The sequence below is a fragment of the Dryobates pubescens genome, chromosome 22 (assembly GCF_014839835.1).
Source record: "Dryobates pubescens isolate bDryPub1 chromosome 22, bDryPub1.pri, whole genome shotgun sequence".
Classification (NCBI taxonomy): domain Eukaryota; kingdom Metazoa; phylum Chordata; class Aves; order Piciformes; family Picidae; genus Dryobates; species Dryobates pubescens.
Genome location: NC_071633.1, coordinates 18,950,085 through 18,969,287, shown reverse-complemented (window position 1 = coordinate 18,969,287; position 19,203 = coordinate 18,950,085). Strand labels below are relative to the sequence as shown.

The following is a 19,203-nucleotide window of genomic DNA, read 5'->3' as shown; positions in this document are numbered from 1 at the left end:
TGGGCAACCTGGGCCAGTGTTTGGCCTCAGTGTAAAGGATCTCATCCCATCTAGTGTGAGTTTCCCCTCTTTTTAGCTTCAAACCATCACCACTTGTCCTGTCCCAGCAGGGCTCTGCTCAGCTTTCACATAGGACCCCCTTTAAGTACTGAAAGGCCATCGGGAGGTCTAAAAGGTTCTGCTGCTCAGCCTTGTTCTGTGGCTTTCTGACTGAACACAACAACATAGCTTGAGCGTAAACTTCTGAGGCTCAAATGGGGCAATGAGGAAGTGTTTGCTGTTTCCTAGGCCCTCATTCAGACTGCTCAGCAGACTCGTGGCACTGGTGGTGCTCAGCTCTTTGCTGAAGCCAGCGAACAGGTTGATGCTGCTCCATTGTTCCCAGGTTGATGATGCTTTGCAGAGAATGAGTTTGGTTAGCTGTGCAGCCAAGGCAGAGTGTCTGTCTCTGCAGAGGAATCAGTGCCATATGCTGCTAAATCTTTTTATGGGGTGGCAAACACAGAGGAATGATGAAATCATCTGAGATTACCCTGCCTGTCTTTCTTCACACAGTGCCCTTCAGGGAGGCTCCCACCTACTCAAACAGGAGACGGAGACCTCCGAGCACCTTGGCGGCACCTCGGATCTTGCTGCGTTCCAACAGCGACAACAATCTCAACATCAACAACCTCCCCGAGTGGTCAGCCTCCTCCTCTGCTTCCTCACACCGCAGCCTTTCGCCTCACCTGCTCCAACAGATGCAGAGTAATCCCAATGGAACTGTAAAAACTGTGGGCAGTTACGCTGCGTCCTCCAGGAGCCGCTCCCCGTCCCTCAACCGGCTGGGAGACGATGGCAAGCGGCAGCAGCACAGGCACATCAGGTGACTGCTTGGGGGTGCGCCCCGGGAGGTGTCCCTAGTGTCATCCTGCTGTGCTGCCGTGGCCTTTGGTGGCTGTTCTGTGCCTGCTTCGCACCTCTAGAGTGTGTAGGTTAGGAAAATGTCACAGGTGTGGGGGTTTGACCTGGAAGCTCCAGTCAGAGCCAGCGGTTTCGCAGGGGCTGGAAAGGGACTTCCGGAGATCCTCCATCCCAACCCCTCTGCTCCTGCAGGCTTATCTAGATCAGAAATGTGTCCAGGAGACACATTCTCCAGGGGAGATTTCACAGCCTCTCTGGTCAGCCTGCCCCAGGGCTCCAGCACCCCCAGAGGAAAGAATTTTCCCCTTCAGGTCAAGTGAAACCTCCTGGGTTCTACTTGGTGCCCGTTGCCCCTTGTCCTATCATTGGCCACTGCTGAAAAGAGCCCAGCCCCATCCTCATGACCTCCATCCTCTGGATACTTAGATGCATTGATCAGATCCCCTCTCAGGCTGCCCTTCTCCAGGGTAAACAGCCCTGGGTCTCTCAAATTCTCTTAATAGGTGAGATGCTTCAATCCTCTAATCACCTTTGTGGCTCTCTGCTGCACTCTCTCCAGTAGTCCCTCTTGAACTGGGGAGTCCAGAACTGGAGACAAAGCTCCAGGTGCAGCCTCACCAGGGCAGACTAGAGGGGGAAAAGAACCTCCCTTGACCTGCTGGCCATGCTCTTCATGCTTCTCAGAGGATTTCCTCACAGAGCTCCAGCAGCCAGCTAGACTTGGGAGTTCAGCAGTGACTTAGCACTGAGCTTGCACCTCTCAATCAAGGTGCTAGTTCTCAAGATCTTTTAACAGTTGAAACAATGATTGCATTTAGCAGCAAAGTAAAATGCTTCTGAGAAATGTGGGCCCTTGGTGAAACTCTTTGTCATGCCTGAAACCTCCATTAGAGCTGCTCATGGGGGATGAGGCAGAGGCTGGTTAAGTTCTCTGTTCTGTAGGTGTGTGTTGAAGCAAAGAATAAAACAGGAGGAGTGATAGGTGGGGCTGTGCAGGAGGCTGGCTGAGAGCAAAGGGGGCTTCTTGAGGTGGTGGGGAAAGATCTCATGGGCTTCCTTCATGATTCTCCTTACCACAGGGTTTTGCATTCCCTAAGACTTTGCTGCCCTCCCTTCCCTCTTGAATTACAAGTGTGATTGAGCAGGCACTCTGCAAATATCCTCCAGTTATGTCCCACTGGAGAGTAAATCCTGGCTAATTAGAGTGTTGTAGGTGTTGTGGTATAATAAAGCAGCGAATTGCCTTGAAGGTTTTATCACAAACAAGGGCTTCAGCTCTGTGAAGCCAAAGCCTTGTGCATGCCCATGGCAGGGGGATTGGAACTAGATGATCCTTGTGGTCCCTTCCAACCCTGACTGATACTATGATAGGCAATTCCAAATCCACTGTGAGGAGGGCTCAGGTGCTGCATTTGTAAGGTGTGCAAGTGATGGAGCTGGACCAGGATGGGAGGTTGAAGTGCAGGGCTGCTGAGTAGCAAAGGAGATGAATAGTGCTGAGAAATGCAGCTGCTGGCTTCTCTTTGTCAGTTGCAGATGTAACAGATCTTAACTCAATCAAGTTGGTGACACACAGCATCGTGTAGTGGCAGCTCTCATCTGCTGCCTTGCTCATTGTTTTCTCCTTGGCTGTAGGCACCCAAACTGACAAGCTCCTTTTGTGGTGGTAGCAATGCTGCTGCAGAGTGGAGATACTCTGCACTGCAAGGGAAGGCTGAAGTGTAAGAAGCACTGGAAGGAGCAGACACAAATTTCTGATGCCAGTGTTTTTATGCACCAGAGCAAAGCCCTCTTGCCTGTGTGCTATAATTGCAGCAAAACCTCATTTGGGTGACCCTTTCTCAGTGTGACCTGTATCAGCTTGAATCCAGGTTGTCTGTAATGAGGCTTCACTTAGGTGAGGATGTGGCTGTGAGGTGCTTCTCAGAAAATGAATCAGAGTCACCAAGGTTGGAAAGGACCTCTAAGATCATTGACTCAACCCACCACCACCACCACGGCCACTAAGCCATGTCTCCAGCTGCCATAGCCACAGGTTCCTTGAACCCCTCCAGGGATGGTGACTCCACCACCTCCCAGGGCAGACTGTTCCAGTGCCTGACCACTCTTGCAGGAAATAAATTTTGCCTTATAGCCAACCTGCTGCACATCTGAGGCCATAGGATAGTCCTCATATACCCCTGGGATAGCGATGTGACACCAGAGATGGGGGAGGAGGGGTTTGTCTTGGAGTCAGTGACTGTTGTAGCTAGTGGGGATCAAAAGTGCCTTTTCATCCTCAGGCCTCCATGTCCTTGAAACAGAAAACAATCCTTTGGAGAGGAGGGAATTAAAGATTTATGTTCTTTTGGAACAAGCAAACATTGATTTGCTTTGACTTTATTCAGCCACTTTCCTCTTCCCTTTCTGACAGCACATGGTTTTGAACACCAGCTGAAGTGATCGTGGGGACCAGTTTCATGCCTCAGATTTGGTGGAAATAAAATGTTGGCCTTTCTCTTGGTACCTCAGTGTCACAGCTCCTGAAACTGCTGCCCTGCTGCAGGGGCTCCTTTCCACCCTCAAGCCCAGTTTCAGAGGTGACCAGAGGATAGGCAGGCAGTGAGAAGAGAGCTGGAGGCTCTCTGAGTGTAAAGACAACTAAGAAGATTGTTTACATCGTTTTTTCCTCCAGTGATGCCTTCTCTTGCCACAGGCACATTTTGCAGGCACAAGTGGCACCTTCCATGACACTTTCCTCACAGATTTCGTTTAGCTGCATGGCCACCTACTTGCTGTCAGCTACATGTGGGAATTGTTGCTGTCTCTGCTTATTATTTGTAAATAAGACATTCCCCACGAGGCTGGTGCTCTGCTCAGATGGAAAAGCCCTTTCTGACACAGCAGCAGCTGGGGCTTTGCAGCAGAAGCAGCCAGACCTCTTGGTCAGTGGGGAAGGTCAGAGAATACTAAAAGGTTAATAAGATTCAGGGGGGTTGCGTGGTGGAAAGGGGCTGGAGAGCCATGCTGGAAGGGGCCCATGGGCTCCTTACAACCAGTGTGGTTCAGGTGCTCGTCTTCTCATGAGGCTTCTGCTTTCCATACCAAACTGGTTTGGGAAGGGGGCTGGGGGAGGCAGCAGAGCTGACATCTTCCTGTAGGATTTGTCCCATGGTGATGAATGAAAGGAGCTGCCCAGCACAGCCTCAGGATGGCTGCATTCTTCTGGGTGACAGGGAAACATATCCATACTGCTGAAATCTTCACATCCTCCTCCTGCTCCTTCACAGCAAGGGACTCGCTGGGCTGGGAGCCCAGGCAGAGGACAAGGCAGGAGAGGAAGGGCCCTAACCACAGATAACTGTTGTTCAGAGTGGCTGTTTCTATACTCTTTGCTATCAATCCTTTGCCAGTAAAACCCAGCTACAGAGATAAGCTAAAATCTTTGCCCAGTGAGAGCTGCCAGCATGTCAAAGAGGTGCCTGCTGCAGCACGCTCCCACCCGAGGGTGCCAAGGTGAGGATGCTGCTCTTGGCACATGTGGAATGTGATTGTTTTGCTCTAGGCACCTAAGGAATTGGTCAGCTAAGGAATCCTGCACCCTGCATGTCTCCAGCAGCTGCCCTCAGAGCAGTGGCTGCAACAGCAGATCAAACATGAACTTCTCCAGGCTCTGTGAGAGGGCAAGTCTGATCAGAGAGGAGCTGCCAGCCTTGTGCTGTGGGCTCTCTGAGCCACCATGAGCAGACGAACATCCATCGTGGCTTCTGATGAGCCTGGTAGAAGTTAAACCCCCTGTGTGCTTTCTTCTGCAGGGAGAGATGGCTCACTAGAAGACAATTAAGTTATTCACTGCCTAATTTCATCCTGCTAATGTGGTGGTAAATGATGAACTCTGTCCCTTTTGAACAGCCACTCAGTGTTCTCTGATGTCTGCTTGCAGTGCCGTCTACAGTCCCGGTGCCAACAAGGATTCTCTCTCTGCCTTGGATTATCAGGGTCCCAAACGCAAGCTTTACAGTGCTGTACCTGGGAGACTTTTTATTGTTGTGAAGCCATATCAACCTCAAGGAGAAGGGGAAATTCATCTGCACAAAGGAGACAGAGTCAAAGGTGAGCGTGGGAACATTTTCTTCTGCTGGGTGGACGTTTTGGTTTGGAATCCTCTGCTCTAAGGTCAAGAAAGCAATCTGTCCAGCAGCAGTGCTGCTCTGTGTGTGTTTCTCTGCAGGGGAGTTTGCTGCTAGACCTGCTTTGTAAGCCATGCATATTTAGCTGCCATTCTAACTGTTAGTGGCTTCAGAGTACTATTAAAATCCCAGCTACGTGCAGCAGCAGCAGCATTGTCTTTCACACACAGCACCTGATTTGCTTCTGTGGCCATTACAGAAAGGCAGCCCCAGGGCTTTCAGAGGTGGTAAACACGTCAGCTCTCTATGCAGCTCAGGCAGGAAGCAGGATAAGGTCAAGTCTGTTTCAAGCCCTTTCCTCAAAGAACAGTTTATTAGTTAAGTAGAAAAAGTCCCCTCCTGAGACAGGATGGGCAGGCAGGTAGAAGCTACTGTAAGTATTTCGGGGAGGGGGGGTGATGGTGCATTTGTAGTTTCTGCTCCCTGGTGCTCTTCCCCACTAAGAACATATTAAAATCAAGGCCAGACTTCACATTATTGTTTTGCAGACAGTAAATGCAGCCAGGTGTGGCTGAAAAACTGGGCAAGGTGGTCTGCAGGCTTGACATTCCCAAGGGTGCACTGTCACACCCTTCCAGCTGTGGGTTTGCACTTCCAGGTCATGGAATAAAGAGACTTCTCAGTCCATACAAAGCAAATACCAGTTATGGAAAACAAATAAAAGGGAATAAGTTCAGTGTCCTAAATAAAACTCTTAAGCAGCAGAAAATTTCCTTGCAACTGAAACTACTTATCTCGCAAAGGAGAACTTCAAACATCTCCTCCCTTGAGCCTGCACACAGTCGTTGGGAGGGGGGAAAAAAAGACCAAGAGGGAGCTGTTAGAAGGTAGCTTTGCATTTTTATTTTTAGATGTGGCTGGTTCTGAAGCATTTGTGGGTTTCATAATTTCTGTTAAGCCTTCAGAAGGTGTGGGACATGAGCCTGAGGAATGCTGCACTTCAGGGTAAAGCACTGGGTAAATGCAGTGATGGAGGAGGGAAGCTGAACTTAGGAGAGCCACTGATGTGTGTAGGGCTGAAGTGCAACAGGTCCTAGGGGCATTTGCTATCTGCCTGCTTGCTTACTTGAGGATTTGAGACTATTATATGCAAAAATATCCCAAGTAGAAGAGATTTAAATTTCAATGATGAGCTTAGTATTCTGAAAAAATTACTTCAGGAGCTCTTGGTTCTAAGTTCTTATGACAGGAAATGGAAAACACCAACAGAAAGGAGGCAGAAATCCAGGCTCAGGTAAATCTGGATTCACCTCCTTGCTCTAGTCAAGATATAATTATGTCTAGGGAGTAAAAATCTTACTCCAGTGCAAGGGGCTGGTAGGGTCCCTCTCCATCACCCAAAAGCACAGGCAGCAGAGTAGAGCTCTGAGAGCCCTCAGTACCTGCATGCTGTGCAAGTGCCAGAGCCACTGGCTGTAAGGAGTTGCATCTTCCAGAGCCCTCCTTAACCAGACCATGCACCAGTCAGCACTGAGGTTTGGATCTCCTGGGGGCTATGTGTGCCTCTTCAGGGGTTAGCAAACTGCTGGGTGCAGTGCTTGGAGGAAATGAAAGAGCATTCAATTTTTCCTCCCCTTTGGAAATGCCTTCACTTCACCTTTTAAGAAAGAAAAGAAGCTTTGTCGTCTTAGGCTCTCTCCTCTGCCACTCTGTAGCTGCACTGCAAATGCTGGTGCCAGAGTACTGGCTTCTGGGATGCTCTGGGGGGATTCAAGCTGGTACTGGCATTAGCTGTGGGATTCTGACCCTGGGGGCATGCTCATCACATGTACATCCCATGAGACTAATCACAGGGAAGATGTAGCAAGGCATTTATTCCAGGGATAAAAAGCCAGAACAACATATTAGAGGGAGGGATTAGCTGGGAAATGTTGCTATGGATTTTCTTTTTTAACTTGGCAGAGTTAGAAGGGTCACAGAGAGGGACAAGTTCCTAAACTCCTGATGAAAAGTGCTTTCCCCAGGCAAAGAGGAGGCAGATTTGTTTTTCCTTTCTGGAGCCCCTAGCAGTGTGTGAGAGACAAGAGTTCACAGTGTCTGCTAGAAGGAAGCTGCTCAGAGAAAGCTCTGAATGGGCAAGGCCCAAGGAAAGTGTAAACTCGCCAGCTTGCATTAATGGGCTGTTACGTAGCCTGGACCAAAATACCTGCTTTATTTTTAGTGGTTAGTCATGCATGCTGACATCATTTGTGTGTCTGCCACTCATCAGGGAGGGGCCATGGCTGTTGTAAAAATAAATCTGGTATCTTTACTTGCACAAGAACAACCCTCATCTGATGCTCTCACAGAAAGGAAGAGCAACAAGCTGCATTCATCACTGAAAATCTCTGAACCTCCTTTCTTTCTTCCTCTCATATCCAGGGGTCCCTAGCAATCCATCTGCCCCAGTCATAGAATCATGAAATAGTCAGGGTTGGAAGGGACCTCAAGGATCATTCTGTTGCAACCCCCCTGCCATGGGCAGGGATACGTCATACCACAGCAGGTTGCTCACAGCCACATCCAGCCTGGTCTTCAAAACCTCCAGGGATGAGGCTTCCAACACCTCCCTGGGCAACCTGTGCCAGTCTCTCACCACCCTCATGGGGAAGAATTTCTTCCTCACAGCCAATCTGAATCTCCCCATTTCTACTTTTGCTCTATTCCCCCCAGTCCTATCACTGACACCCTAAAAAAATACCTCCCCAGCTTTCTTGTAGCCCCCTTCAGATGGTGGAAGGCCACAATTAGGTCTCTTTGGAGCCTTCTCCATACTGAACAGCCCCAACTCTCTCAGTCTGTCCTCCTGTCCTCTGCTCCTCCTCGTGGCCCTTCTCTGGATGCCTTCCAGCACCTCCAGATCCTTCCTGTACTAGAGACTCCAGAACTGGACAGAGTGCTCCAGGTGTGGTCTCAGCAGAGTGGAGCAGAGTCCAAGCACACATCTGAAACAGCTGCAGAATGCTGCTGAATTCAGTTCTTACCCTGAAAATCGAGTGGCCTCTTGAACAGCAGAACTCAGACGTCTGGGGACAGTGCCACTCTCCAAAGTTCTTTGTGAGGAAAGAGTTAGCAGTTTTCTGGGCTGTGAAGACGAAGCAAGCCAGGAGGACCTCTGCATCCTTTGGAAGGTAGCTGTGGCTCCCATCTGTAGCAGCACACCTTGCTGAGGCTACAGGTGTGACGAGCTGTAGGCACCAGTCTGCATGGTGCAGAGTCTCTGGCTGCTCAGAAGCAGAACAATCTGAACTGCTTCCAGGGTCTGTGTTATGTTGGAACATCCCTGAAGTGTGCAGAGCTCTCCCTCACTGCCCTAAAAAGGAAAATCCCAGGTGGCTGCCTGGTTCAAACCTTTGAAGAGCTTTTGTAGTCTCACCCTGCTCACAGTTTTGCTGTTCTTGTCTCTGTGGTCTTGATTACCCTCTTTCCATTTGCCTTGTAATGTCCAGTTATTTCCCCCAGTTTTCAGGTCCCAAATCACAGCCTAGTTTGCCCCCCACAGCTTCCCACTCTGGTTTTTCACTTTCCTCTACTGGTATTGCTGTCTCTGGGTTTTCATCTGGAAGACAGACAGAATCCAGGGCTAGTTCTGGACAATATTCAGTTTCTTGGGCTCTGACTGTAATGAAACACATTCTCTAGCGTAAGCATCTAGAAGACCTGGGTCTTGTTTCAGCAGCTCGGCTATACTCCACCAGACTCAACCTTCCAAGATACCTCCTGTGCAGGAACAGTCTGAGCAGAGCTTGCCACAGCTGAGCTCTGTTCTCAGCTACATTCTCCAACTTCAGAGAAACGGTTGTGATCCAGCAGTGGTGACTCAAGCATCTGCTGCAGGCAGAAAGTCAGTGGCTCCCAGCATTAGAAACGTTGACCCTTGCAAGAGAGCTTTTGCTGCAGTGTGATCTCAGCCAGGAGGGCAATCCAAATATATCACTAACATTTCCAGGCCTGCTGAAATCTACTTGTAAGTCATTTTGAAAAAGGAGGATTATTAAACCCCTGCTGTGCTTGGAGATATTGCCAGCAGCCAGTGCCTGTGGGCAGAAGGGAAGTTGGTCTTCTGGGCTTCTGCACTTGTTAGATTAGTAAATAAAGCACTGGAAAGGGAAGAGCCTCAGACTCGTGAGGTTTCCTTCTTCAGGAGTGTTGTGTTCCTTGTGTGCATAAGGATGGCAGCAAAGCTTAACTTCAGGGGTTTGCAGAAGCATTCTTTCACTCCTCTTTTCTATGAAGGATGAAATTAATGGGGAGAGGGAATATCAATCTTACCATGATTCATTGCTCTCTTTTGCTGCCTTAGTGTCTCCTGACTTGATTGGTTTGATTTAGGTTTGTAACAGAAATGATTATGGAATCACAGAAGGGTTTGGGTTGGAGGAGACCTTTCAAGGTCATCCAGTCCAACTCTCCTGCAGCCAGCAGGGACAGCTGCAACTAGAGCAGGTTGCTCAGAGTCCCAGACAACCTGAGCTGCAATGCTTCCAGGGATGGGGCAGCTCCCACCTCTCTGGGACAGGGTTTTCACCACCCTCAGCACCAAACATTTCTCCCTTCTCTGTAGTCTGAATCTCTCTCTTTTGGTTCAAACCATCACTCCTTGTCCTGCTCAAAAGACAGGCAGACAGCTGAATACTGAATTATAAGTAGCTAAGGTAGCTTCTCAGCCAGCTGAGCAGGTAACCTTACAGAGAGGTGAGCTCCTTCAAGGGGCAGCTGGATCCCACACTTGTCTTGGAAGCAAAACTGGGAGTTAAATGTGAGGTTAAAAAGTGAGGACCCTTCTCTGTTGATGTGATCTCTCTGCTTTTCTTCTTCTCTGAGCTCCCATGGCTCCAGAATTCCTTCTGCACTGACAGCAGTGTCTGTGGAGCTGCAGTGCTCAGGTCAATCACCCGGGCTCAGGAGCTGCAGGCACAGGAGGCTTCACTCCCAGCTTGGATGGGGACTGCATGAGAACAGCTGGGGCACAGTCCCTGGCTTGTGTGCTGGAGGCCTTCATGTGGTTGTCATCAGGGAGGCAGACAAGGACTTCCTCTCCAGTCCTGTGGTGCTGATCTCAAGCTATGGCAGCCTCCCTTGCTGAAGGGTTCAAAAGCCAGGGCTGGTCTGTGTTCTCACTTTGCTCCTGCTGTCAGGAACTGCTAATACTTGATAATTCGTGTCATGATGATCTGAAGCAAGACTGGTTTTGCTCTGCAGTAATCACTTTTTGCCTTGCATTCACAAATAGTCTTACCAAGCAAATCTCTTTTCCCATCCTGATTTGGTTTTCTCCTCAGCTGCTACCACCATAAGCACAAGAAATTGCTCTCTGGGTGTGAAAGACCCAACTTCCTCCTTACGGTGCAAATGCTTTTTGGAGATGGAAATATCCATGTAATTGGAAGCATCAAAATAGCAGATCTGACAGATTAATGACATGCCAAATTAGGGAAGTCTTTCTCAGGCTCTGAGTAGGTTTTGTTCTCCCCATCCTGCCAGTTTGTGAAGTGAAATCAGGGCTGAGATTCAGTGCTGAAAACTCTCCTCCAAAGCACCCAAGCTGCTTGCAGTGGGAGTCTCGCTGGCTCACGTTTGTGGATCGCTTTTGGCTGGAGCCCTGCACTCTCTCCTGTGATTGGGAGTCAAATCAGTGTACAGCAGGGTCCCACCAGAATCTTAATCTCTGGATGCATCAGAAACTTCAGACTTCCTACTCCCTTATCCCAGGCACTCTAAAAACGCACTGGAAGCTGATGAGTCCCCAGCTTTTATGTTGGACAGCTGAATGGACTTCTCCCTTGTGCAGCCTGGAATGATCAGAGGGCCTTTGGGTGTTAATGTGCACAGGCTGTAAACACTTTCAAGAACAAATGGAGTCTGTCAACATGTTTTAGGCCCTGAATGTATAGTTATTACTCTTTTTACTGATGCATTGTTTATTTTCTTAAGACAACTAAATCATAGGGCTGCTTTCTTTTTGCCTGCATTTAAATGTGGAGATGAAATGTTTGCTGCTTGTGGTAACAATGTCAGTAGGTGGTAGGCAGCTAGAGGAAAAGGCACACTAAACACTTTCAGTTCAGCTCAAGTGTCACAGCAGAGTTGGTATCTTCCAAGGTAAGCATCCTCCCCTACTGCCCCTTGAGCACAGCCCTATGAGGAGAGGCTGAAGGAGCTGGGATTGTTTAGCCTGGAGAAGAGGAGGCTCAGGGGAGACCTTATTGCTCTCTACAATTACCTGAAGGGAAGTTGTAGCCAGGAGGGGCTTGGTCTCTTCTCCCAGGCAACCAGCACCAGAACAAGAGGACACAGTCCCAAGCTGTGCCAGGGGAAGTTTAGGATGGAGGTGAGGAGAAAGTTCTTCACAGAGAGAGTTGTTAGCCATTGGAATGTGCTGCCCAGGGAGGTGGTGGAGTCACTGTCCTTGGAGGTGTTCGAGAGAGGATTGGATGTGGCACTTGGTGCCATGGTTTAGTAGTCATGAAGTGCTGGGTGACAGGTTGGGCTTGATGATCTTTGAGGTCTTTTCCAACCTTGTTGATTCTATGATAACTGCCTGTAGGTTGCTTCATATATGTCAGAAGGGTGCTTGAAGTGTCTTTGGGACCCTCCAAGTGTGGGATTTTGCCTCAGTGGATTCGTGCCTTGTTGACAGTGCTGTATAAACAATGCAGCTGAAGGAATCTCTGAGCTGACTTCCAATGGACACATTTGAGAACCCTTTGTCCATGGAGCATCTCTGTTAATCAGTGCCCCTGCCCTGTAACCACAAACAGCTTAGAGTGGCATTAATGAAAAACTCTGTAAACAGTTCATCTCCAGTGCACTCCTACAGCTCCTGGGCTGTCACACCAGGCTTCTTACCCCCTCTTTGGTATTACCAAGATTTCTTTCTTTCTCTTATTTTTTTTTTTGTATTAGCTGTCATTGATTTGATTTCATCATGCTCTCTACAAGTGCAAATCAAGTTCCAATGCAATGCCATTGTGTCACAGTAGTTGCCCTGATACAGAATTCAATTGCAGTCAGGGTCAGGGACTGTGATTAATGCCTGATAGGGTAGGTTTTAACAGCACAAAGAGTGCTTGTGCTGGAGAGCATCAAAGTGGCTCTGAGCAAGTTAATATTCTCACCACACTGAAGTACCCTGCAGAGGTATTATCTCAGGGCTTGAAAACCATATGCAGGCTCCAGCAGAGAGATGGGCTCAGGCTAATTAGTCTGGGCTTTGAGCAAGGCCAGTCAGCCAGGCTGGCTCAGCCTGCACACAGCTACCAGAGCCACGCTGCCTCCAGTGCCACAGGCTTCTTTGGGGGAGCTCAGGGACCTCACCTGGAGTATTGCATCCAATGGTGGGCTCCCCAGTTCAAGAGGGACAGGGATCTGCTGGAGAGAAGCAAACAGAGGGCTACGAGGATGACGAAGGGGCTGGAGCACTGCCCTGTGAGGAGAGGCTGAGAGCCCTGGGGCTGTTCAGTCTGGAGAAGACTGAGAGGGGAATTAATAAATGTTTATAAACATCTGAGGGCTGGGGGTCAAGAGGGAGGGGACAGGCTCTGCTCACTTGCACTCTGGGATGGGACAAAGGGCAATGGATGGAAACTCCAGCACAGGAGGTTCCACCTCAACATCAGGAGGAACTTCTGCGCTGTGAGGATGCCAGAGCACTGGAACACTCGAGGTCTTGTGCAGTGTCTGTTTTTACCAAGGTGATGTTGAGTTATTACTGACCATGTTCTGCAGCTAAGGATGACATCTGTGTGAGAAGAGGAAAGAAGTCTGACATTTGCTCTGTCTCTCTCCATTTAGTTCTGAGCATTGGTGAAGGTGGATTCTGGGAAGGCAGCACCCGGGGACACATTGGATGGTTTCCTGCCGAATGTGTGGAAGAGGTCCAGTGTAAAGCAGGTGAAAGCAAAGCAGGTAACTGGATCAAGCTCCTGTTGAGTGCTGACAGTGACCAATGCTATGTGCCTGCCCCAGCAGAGAGGCAGCCCAGGTGCTTGCAGCTTACACAATGCCTTTGTGCTACGCTAGAAGCTGAGCTGCTGAGTTCCAAACCAAAGATGGGTTTAGTGATGAGGTTTTGCTGGGTGCTGCCCAACAAGTGGTCTTTCTCATGAGCTTTGACACAGAGCTGTGTGCAGAGATGTTGTGGAGCTTTGTGCTATGTGTCACTGCCCTGCAGTCTGGCAGAATGGCTAATTAGGGAATTAAGTGATGTTACTAAAAGTGGTCAGTCCTCTCCCAGCATGGGGCAGCCATACAGTGTAGTTAGCTCTTGCTCAGTGAAGGGAACCTGGAGCTTTTACTGAACTTCAGAGGATGCATCCTTCACTGGGTGTCCTATGTAGATCCTCCCTGGTGGCAGAGGGAGCCTTTACTGCACCCCTGTGTTGTCCTAGCGGGTAAAACCAAAGTGGCTTTAAGCAAGGAGGCTTCATCCTTCTGCTCTCATCAAAGGAAGAGAAAGGTCCATTGAAGCACATGGGTGTGAGAATTCCCTACCACCTCATCTCCCTGCTTCTGCAGTTCCCTGTCCTTCTTGAACTGGGGAGCCCAGAACAGGAGCCAGTACTCCACCAGGGTAGAGCAGAGTGGGAGGAGAACCTCCCTCTACCTTCTTACCCCACCCCAAGAAGCCATTGGCTTTCTTGGGCACATTGCTGGCTCATGGCTCCCAGGTCCACGTGTCTGAAATGCACAGCCTGTGCCCACATTGTCATTGAGCTGCGGTCTGGGCTGCAAGCAGCTGATCCCTGAGCCACTCCCTGTGCAGAGCCAAGAGTGGCAATGGAGGAGGAGAGTTTCCCAAGCAGAAAGCAGCCAGTGCCTCCCTCGCAGTGCCAGTGCCTCCCTCGCAGTGCCAGTGCCTCCCTCGCAGTGCCAGTGCCAAGTAATTGAGAAAGCTGAGCTAAGCACAGTGAAATGGTTAGAGATTAGATTAGGTCTGCTGGGATGGCTGGAAGAGCATCAGCTGAGAGACAACACAGACTTGTAGAGGCTGCAGGAATTTGCATCATGGAGTTTGCAAAGCTGCAGAGGTTCTGATGGTATTGATGTAGAAAGGAGCTCAGCTTCGTGCGCAGGAAGGGAATCTCCACTCAGCCTTTTCAGGCCAGCACCACACAAACAGTTCTCTCCTACAAGTGAAATGTAGGAACGTTTCTTCCAACAGCTGCCCTTTGCTATCAGTTGTGTGTAATAGTAGCTTGTCATTTGGGTGCCATGAATGAAGGAAAGAGAAACAGTCCTTGGAACAAACAAGCCCCCATTAAATGCGGCGGTGGCCAGCAGCTCCGGCGGGCAGGCGTGCCATGGCATGCTGGTCTGTCACCACTTCTGACACAGGGTCAATGCTCAGGGAACTTGGTTGCCATCCTGGCTGCTCTCTGAGGTGGGCAGTGCAGAACAGCACCTGGTTCCTGTGATCTCTTCAAAGGTGCCATGCTAGCTTGGCAAGTTCTGTGTTCCCCCTCAGAATCCTGTTGACTGACATGAATTGTGTCCCTGCTTGCATCCTTTATTACCAGAGGCTTGCAGGAATGATTCCATTGTGTTGCTAGGATTGATGCCAGGCTTACAGACTTTTAATTATCCAGGTTGTCTCATTTGCCCTTTAATAGCACAGGCACAGGACCTGCTGCTTTTCGGTCTGAAGCGGTTTCTTTGACATTTCGAAAGCTAATGGAAAAGGAACAACAACAACAAAGAAAATCTTTACCAGTGGTCTGTTAAGTTCTTCTGCCTCCTTTAAAGAAAGCCTTAGGCACAAACCCTTTGTACCAACTGACTGTAAAAACCATCACCTTAGTAGCCAGGTATTACCACGCTCCCAAATTACTCTTGGAGTGGAAGTATTCCTGCAGATGAGATTGATACAAGGATTTGCTTTGCCCCTGTGCAAGCACAGCATACAAATGTTAGCTCTTCCTTCTCTCTCCTTTCACACTTTTCCTGCTACTCAATAATGAGCCAATTCCCTTCTTCAGTTTCTTTGTGTCCCTGAGTGTGGTGAGATGTGCTCTGCTGTTTTGCCAAGGTGTGCTGGGTAGGGTGATGAAATTTATGGCATCACAGAATGCTTCAGGTTGAGAGGGACCTTTCAAGGTCATCCAGTGCAACATCCCTGCAGTGAGCAGGGATATCTTCATAGAATCAATAAGGTTGGAAAAGACCTCAGAGATCATCAAGTCCAACCTGTCACCTAATACCTAACACCTCCTGACAACTAAACCATGGCTCCAAGTGCCACATCCAAGCCTGTTTTGAACACCTCCAGGGATGGTGACTCCACCACCTCCCTGGGCAGCACATTCCAGTGGCCAATTACTCTTTCTGGGAAGAACTTCCTCCTTACCTCCAGCTTAAACTTCCCCTGGTGCAGCTTTAGACTGTGTCCTCCTGTTCTGGTGCTGGTTGCCTGGGAGAAGAGACCAACTAGATCAGGTTGCTCGGAGCCCCAAGCAGCCTGACCTGGAATGATTCCAGGCATGGGGCAAAGTTCTGTGCAGAAGCAGCTTGATTTGTGTAAAACCCAAGTTAATTGGTAAACCTGTGCAGATGTGAGGCCCTACCCTGGCTTCACACACACCTCAATTCCATCTGTTAGCTAAGTGCTGGTGGTGCTGCAGAGAATCAGAGGTCCTCCTGGATCGCTGGCAGCAGCTTGCGACCACCGAGGGTGCAGCAGGTGACACAGCTTTGCTTACTGCTTACACCTCTGAAACCCTTTGTGTGTTACCGCTTGATTCTCCCTTTAGAGTTCATTGTCATTCTGAAAAGGGTGAAAAAAAGTCCCTACCCAATGCCTTCCAGTGGGAAATGAACTACAGGAGAGTTTGTTTGCCATCAAAGCAGCTGCTCCACCAATCCGAGGCACAGTTTTCTCCTGCTGAAGATTAAATCTTTCCATTTGCCTTCCCCCTCCCCCCCCCCTAGGGTGTTTCTCTGACTAGAAAGATTTGCTTTCCTATTAGGGTGGTGATTTTATGCCCCACACCCTTCAGAATTCAGAGCTGTAGATGATCTGACAGCTCCTGGCTGAGCTGAAGGCCTCATTTTGAGGCTAGAAGTTATCTTGAGCTACGTTCTGTCCTCACCAGTTACCATTCTGTCCTCTCCCACCTGCTGAAGAACTCTCAGATCATCCAAGTGCTACTGAAATGAAGGCAGCCTCAGCGTGTCTGTTAGTAATTCTTGCCTGCTTTCAGCTCTTGGCCCCCTCAGTGCATTTCCCTCGAGCTCTGTGCTCATCTCTGGTACCATTTTGGGGCTGATTTGTCATCAACAGCATCCTGCATGCATTTCCCTGCCCTGTGGCCTCACTCAGTAGGAGCTGTAGATGCCATGGGAGTCCTGGGAGTTCAGTTCAGCCTAGACCTAATCGGGGCACGTGGCGTGGACAGCCCTAGCAATCGCTCAAGAGCTCCTGTTTTCCCTGGAAAGAATTCAGTTTGCAGACTCTGAGGTCTGCAGAGTGAGTGCTGTGTGTGCAGCAGGGTGGGCAGCCCTTGGCAAGCACATTTCTGCCCCAGCCTGCAGTGCTGGTGCAGATGCACCCATGCTGACCTCTAGTGTCCCTGCTGCTCCAGGCAGAGGCTGCCTGGCACCCAGCCTGGGCTTTCTCTTGCAAAGCCTCTCTGCTGCAGCTTACTCCTGAGTTTCCAGCAGCTGGAGACTATAATGCCAGATTTCCCAGCAATGCTGTCCTTGCCTGGTTTTCCTCCCTGTGAAGCTGTAGGTAGAGGTCCTAAGTGGAAACTGCAGCATTGCACACAGCCCCACGCAGAGTCACTGTGCTTGGAAGAGACCTTCAAGATGATCAAGACCAACCATTATCTGACTCTGCCAGGGCCACTACTACACCATGTTGGTGTCCAGCTGGACATCAGGAGGAAGCTCTTTGCTATGAGAGTGGTGAAATACTGCAGTAGGCTGCCCAGAGAGGTGGTGGAGGCCCCATCCCTGGAGACATTCAAAGTCAGGCTTGATGGGGCCCTGAGCACCCTGATCTCATTAAGGATGACCCTGCTCACTGTAGGAGGGTTGGACAAGATGACCTTTGAGAGTCCCTTCCAATGCAGTGCATTCTGATGCACCAGATCTGGACACAGGGATGGCAATTCCACCGCTTCCTTGGGCAGCCTGCTCCAGGCAAATGCTTGGATCCCCATCCCTGGGTCTCCAACATCCTCTCTGGATTTCAGGAGCTACCAAAGAAGTCCAAGTTGTGAAATGCACCCTGAGTGCTCTTTCTGAGGCACAGAATCTTCTTTATTCTGCTTTCTAGCACCTTCTGCATTCCATCAAACCAGAGCTGTTCCTCAGCAGCCCCTGCCCAGCCCAGCACCAGGCACATTGGTTTCCCTTCTTGCAGAGAAAGAAAGTGGCCTTCCTGGGCCCTGCGGAGCTGACATCAGTGCCAGCAGCTGGGTGCTGGGCTGCCCTCTCTGTGCCTTGGCATGTGCTGTATCTAGAAGTTTTCCTGTCACATCAAGGTTGCTTTCTCCACATTGCCTTTGGCAACCATTGCCAATGGTTTTTTTTGGTCCACTGAAACGTGTCTGGGTGCTGTGCAGAAGAATTAATAGTTGACATAAGTGGAAGCTGTGCCAGAGCCCCACTAGCAGTGGATCAGGATGGATGGTGACACTCCAGAGCACAAATTGCAGCCTTGGCTGTGTCCTTTATGGACATAAGGAGGGTGCCTGAAGTTCTGAGATCCTGAGTTTCCCTATCTTCTGCTCTCAGGTGGGTTAGAGCTGATGGCAGCACAGTGATCATCCACAAAGATGCTGCGTGCTGGTTTATGACTTAGGTCAGGAATGTGCTGCAGGCCATATTTCTGCATAAACTGCATTGCCTTCCATCAAACAGTGGGAAGAATACTTTGTACTGGAACAAAAAAAAATCAATGCCAAGAACTAGCTCTGAGGGGCCAAGGAGCCAGGCCCCAAAGCCCAGCTGACAGAAAGCTCGGTGCAGTAATGTTCAGCTGATCCTGACAGCTCTCTGGAGCTGAGGATGTAAATCAATTCTGCATTTTGTCTCAAGTCATGGAAATGTAAAGAATGAACCTCAGCAAGTTTCTCCACTTTAGCTTTGCTGAGCAAAGCATTTTGTGTTCTCGGTGCTGATAAAACAGCAGCCTGGGAAAGGCTTCTCAATGAATCATCACCCAATGGTAATGAGGATCTGGGAGCAGAGAGAACTCCAGAGCTGGGTTTGTCTGTGGGCTGCCTATGGGATGGAGTCCTGTGCTTCCCACACAATCTGCTCATGTCCTGGTATTCTCTCAGGTCTTGCTCTTCTGACCAAGACACAGTTGTGGTTTCTTGCTGTAATTGTAGGATGTGGAAGGAACACTCTGACAAACTGAGTCTGCCAACTCCCTGCCTGGTCAGCTCCTCTCTCAATTGCAGTGGTGTTCCTTTGCTAATGAGCAGCCTGACCTAACTGGAGGTGTCAGCCTGCAGGGGGGTTAGGCTAGGTGACCTTTAAAGGTCCCTTCCAACTGAGACCATTCTATGAGTCTGTGTGAGTTTGGTTTACAGAAAAGAGTGAAACTGAGTCTTCCCTGGGAATAATTTCATCATTTATCCAGCTTCTGGGAACAGCATAAAGCAAAAGTGTTAACAAACTATTTGAAAGCAAGAAGATAGAAGCCCAGGTCTGGAGCTTGTGCAGAATTCCAGCCTGTCTGCATCTCTGTCCCTGAATAAGTAGCTTTTAATTCATAACATTGTACTGTCTGGGCTGCTCAGCTGCTGGGCACTTCATCCCTTTCACTCTTGATTTTCATGCCTGCTAAGAGCCACTTAGGAACAACACTAATCAGCTGGAAAGGAGCAACACAATTCTCCAAAGCATTGAAATAGGCTAAAAATAAATTGCCCAGCAGTATGGAATTAAAGCTATATGTTGGGAAACTCACCATTTGAAATGCAGCTGGAGTTGCTGAGGTGTGAAATTGGACGGGCAAGATGTCCCTTCCCTCATTCTTTCTGCCTCTTTCTGCCCCCCCCCCCCTCCCCCCAATAAATGATATATATAGCTCTATGTATAAGATAATGTCTCTCAAGCCATACAGGATTAAAAAGTGCACACTGAGGAGCACCTCCAGCAGGCTGAAGCTGCCGTCCTCGATTCTGCCTTTTGGTTCCAG

At 49.4% G+C, this 19,203-nt stretch overlaps 1 protein-coding gene across 6 annotated transcripts in view; it reads left to right on the top strand.

Annotated features, from left to right (window-relative positions):
• The window catches only part of SHANK2 (SH3 and multiple ankyrin repeat domains 2), a 285,486-nt gene that overhangs the window by 109,424 nt on the left and 156,859 nt on the right, over positions 1–19,203 (top strand). For all 6 annotated transcript variants that reach the window (XM_054171740.1, XM_054171739.1, XM_054171738.1 and 3 more), the window contains 3 exons: positions 556–865; positions 4,826–4,995; positions 12,846–12,959. In XM_054171740.1, coding sequence (XP_054027715.1) covers positions 556–865; positions 4,826–4,995; positions 12,846–12,959 — 594 coding nt within the window. The remainder of the gene's footprint in view (positions 1–555; positions 866–4,825; positions 4,996–12,845; positions 12,960–19,203) is intronic.